General features: G+C 39.9%; 1 protein-coding gene across 1 annotated transcript; it reads left to right on the forward strand.

The window, feature by feature from the left end:
* On the forward strand, positions 1 to 2,037 carry LOC133285676 (protein SHORT-ROOT-like). Its single transcript, XM_061482941.1, has one exon. The coding sequence runs from the start codon at positions 330 to 332 to the stop codon at positions 1,824 to 1,826; it is 1,497 nt and encodes a 498-aa protein (XP_061338925.1). The 5' UTR covers positions 1 to 329; the 3' UTR covers positions 1,827 to 2,037.
* The last annotated feature ends 902 nt before the right edge of the window (positions 2,038 to 2,939 follow it).

Raw genomic sequence — 2,939 nt, forward strand, 5'->3', positions numbered from 1 at the left:
ATAAAAGAATAACCCAACCCCACTAATTCCCCCTTCCCCGCACATCGATTAATTGCACAAAAAGGAGAGCAAATTAAAGCACAACTTAATCAACTATATTAGCTACATTAATTTTAACCCTCTCATCTATCTCTTTTCTTTCCCTTAAAAATTAACCGAATTTTGTTGCAAGGTTAACTATAGCTAGAGAGAATCCTAATTGATCCACGACAATACCCCTCCAAAATTCCCAGAGTTAAAAACACGTTACGCACCTTTGCTAGCTTGTGCTGGGACGCGACCATCCATATCATCATCAGAGTCAAAGTTTATTGATCGATGTTGGTTAAATGGATACGTTGTTTAGGCTAGTGAATTTTCCACACCAAGAAGATCATCAATCCCTCAACTCCACAACCACCACCACCACCACCAGAACAACATCTAGCAGCTCTAGATCCTCGACACAAAACTATCATCACTACTTCCAACAACAACAAGACGAAGAAGAATGCTTCAACTTTTTCATGGATGAAGATGACTTATCCTCCTCTTCTTCCAAACACTACGTCTATCCTTATCAACCCCACCCATCCACCTCCACTACCACTACCACTAACACTAACACTAACACCAACACACCCACCCCCACCACAACCACAACCACTGATTTCTCCTTCAACTTCAACTTGGAATTCTCAACCGGCAAGTGGGCCCAGGACATCCTCCTCGAAACAGCACGTGCCATTGCTGAGAAGAACAGCGCTCGTATTAACCAACTCATGTGGATGCTCAACGAGCTAAGCTCACCTTACGGTGACACGGATCAAAAACTCGCTTCCTACTTCCTCCAAGCCTTGTTTAGCCGCATGACCGAAGCAGGTGACCGAACCTACCGAACCTTAGCCTCCGCATCGGAGAAAACATGCTCCTTCGAATCGACGAGGAAGACGGTGTTGAAGTTCCAAGAGGTGAGCCCATGGACAACATTCGGCCACGTGGCTTGCAATGGTGCCATCTTGGAGGCCTTAGAAGGACACCAAAAGTTGCATATAATTGACATTAGCAACACCTATTGCACCCAATGGCCTACCCTCTTCGAAGCATTGGCCACTCGCAACGACGACACACCACACCTCCGTCTGACCACCGTCGTCACCGCCACTCCCGGTGGCTCCGTTCAAAAAGTCATGAAGGAGATAGGCACCAGGATGGAAAAATTCGCCAGGCTCATGGGTGTTCCCTTTAAATTCAATGTCGTTCATCATTCCGGTCATCTTTCCGACTTGGATTTCTCCGAATTAGACATTAAGGACGATGAGGCCTTGGCTATTAACTGTGTCAACGCTTTCCATTCGATCACAGCCGTTGGTAACCACCGTGACGTGTTGATATCTTCGTTATGCAGGTTGCAACCGAGGATTGTGACCGTTGTGGAAGAGGAAGCTGACCTTGATGTGGGTTTTGAAGGGTTTGAGTTTGTGAAAGGTTTCCAAGAATGCTTGAGATGGTTTAGGGTTTACTTTGAGGCTTTGGATGAGAGTTTCTCGAGGACGAGCAATGAACGTTTGATGCTTGAACGAGCGGCGGGGAGAGCCATCGTTGATTTGATCGCCTGTGCTCCGTCAGACTCCATGGAGCGGCGTGAAACGGCGTCGCGGTGGTCGCAGCGTCTGCATGGGGGTGGCTTCAATACTGTGCCGTTTAGCGAGGAGGTTTGCGATGATGTGAGAGCACTTTTGAGGAGGTACAAGGAGGGTTGGTCAATGACACAGTGCTCCGACACCGGAATATTCTTGTCGTGGAAGGATCAGCCGGTGGTGTGGGCCAGTGCATGGAGGCCTTGACGTGGTGGGAGGATGACTTGACGTGACTGATTCGCACGTGTTCTTTGTTCTCTTAGCACGTGCCTGTGTTGGGTTTTCTTTTTTCTTTGTTTCTTTTTTCAGTTATGGGTTTTATTTTTTTAAAGTTTGGTAAGTAAGACAATAGGATTAATTGGTGGTTATGAGTTTGCTTGTATTAATTATTCAAAAAGGAATCATCAACTAAATTGGTTTTGATTACTATTCACTTTTCTTTTCTTTTTTTTAATTAGAAGTATAGTACAGGTTTTGGCTTGCAAATTTTTATATATGTATGAATTAATTGAAACGACTTTAATTTCAATTGTTCAGTGTTAAGAATTAAAACAATGCATCTCGATCTTACTAGCACCAAACTTATTATTTTCTGATTTTTTTTATTGGTTATTTTAAGATCATTATACAATAACTAAGTAAGTTATTAAAATTTAGTTATATCTATAAAATGTAAATACGTTTGAATGAATTGTCCTATATTAAATTACTTAAAATATTTTTTAAAGATTATTCAAAATATTATCATCATTCTATTAATAATTTCTCTCATTTATCAATATCAAGGATAGAATTGAAGAAAAAAAACAGAAACAAATGCTTGGTTAATAAGTTTGAACGAGTACTTGTTGCTAAGCCTAATTTGTAGTGACTAGTGAGTGATAATCACATTTAATATTTATTATTTATCTGATTAAATACAGGGACCTTTTCAATAACTAAGAAAAATAATAATGAATTACCAATGATAATGATTGTGAAATTACTCTGTCAAGTATTTATTATTTTATTTTGTTATATTAATAACAGCGTCCAAATTTCTTAGGCTAAAATAACTAATTGTCACCATCCAAGTTTACAGGTTCAAGCACATTGACTAATTTCAAGTTGGCGGTTGTTGATCATTGATTTATATGTATTATCTTTAAGCTTGGTTCTGTCCAAATTTGACTAGAGATGAGCTACATAATTGTTTATGTTCTTAACTAACCATCAAGGCAAGGCAAGGAAAAACATAATTAAGATGGACAATGTTCTTGTAATCTCCTGTTTTATAATATTTTAGATAATAAATAGTAATTAGCCGTATACTGGCCCACC

The sequence above is a fragment of the Gastrolobium bilobum genome, unplaced genomic scaffold, assembly GCF_033153095.1.
Source record: "Gastrolobium bilobum isolate Gb01-03AN ecotype WA unplaced genomic scaffold, APGP_CSIRO_Gbil_v1 utg1162, whole genome shotgun sequence".
Lineage (NCBI taxonomy): Eukaryota > Viridiplantae > Streptophyta > Magnoliopsida > Fabales > Fabaceae > Gastrolobium > Gastrolobium bilobum.

Coding starts and splice junctions, on each gene's coding strand:
- LOC133285676 (XM_061482941.1), top strand. CDS start 330: ATGGATACGTTGTTTAGGCTAGTGAATTTTCCACACCAAGAAGATCAT.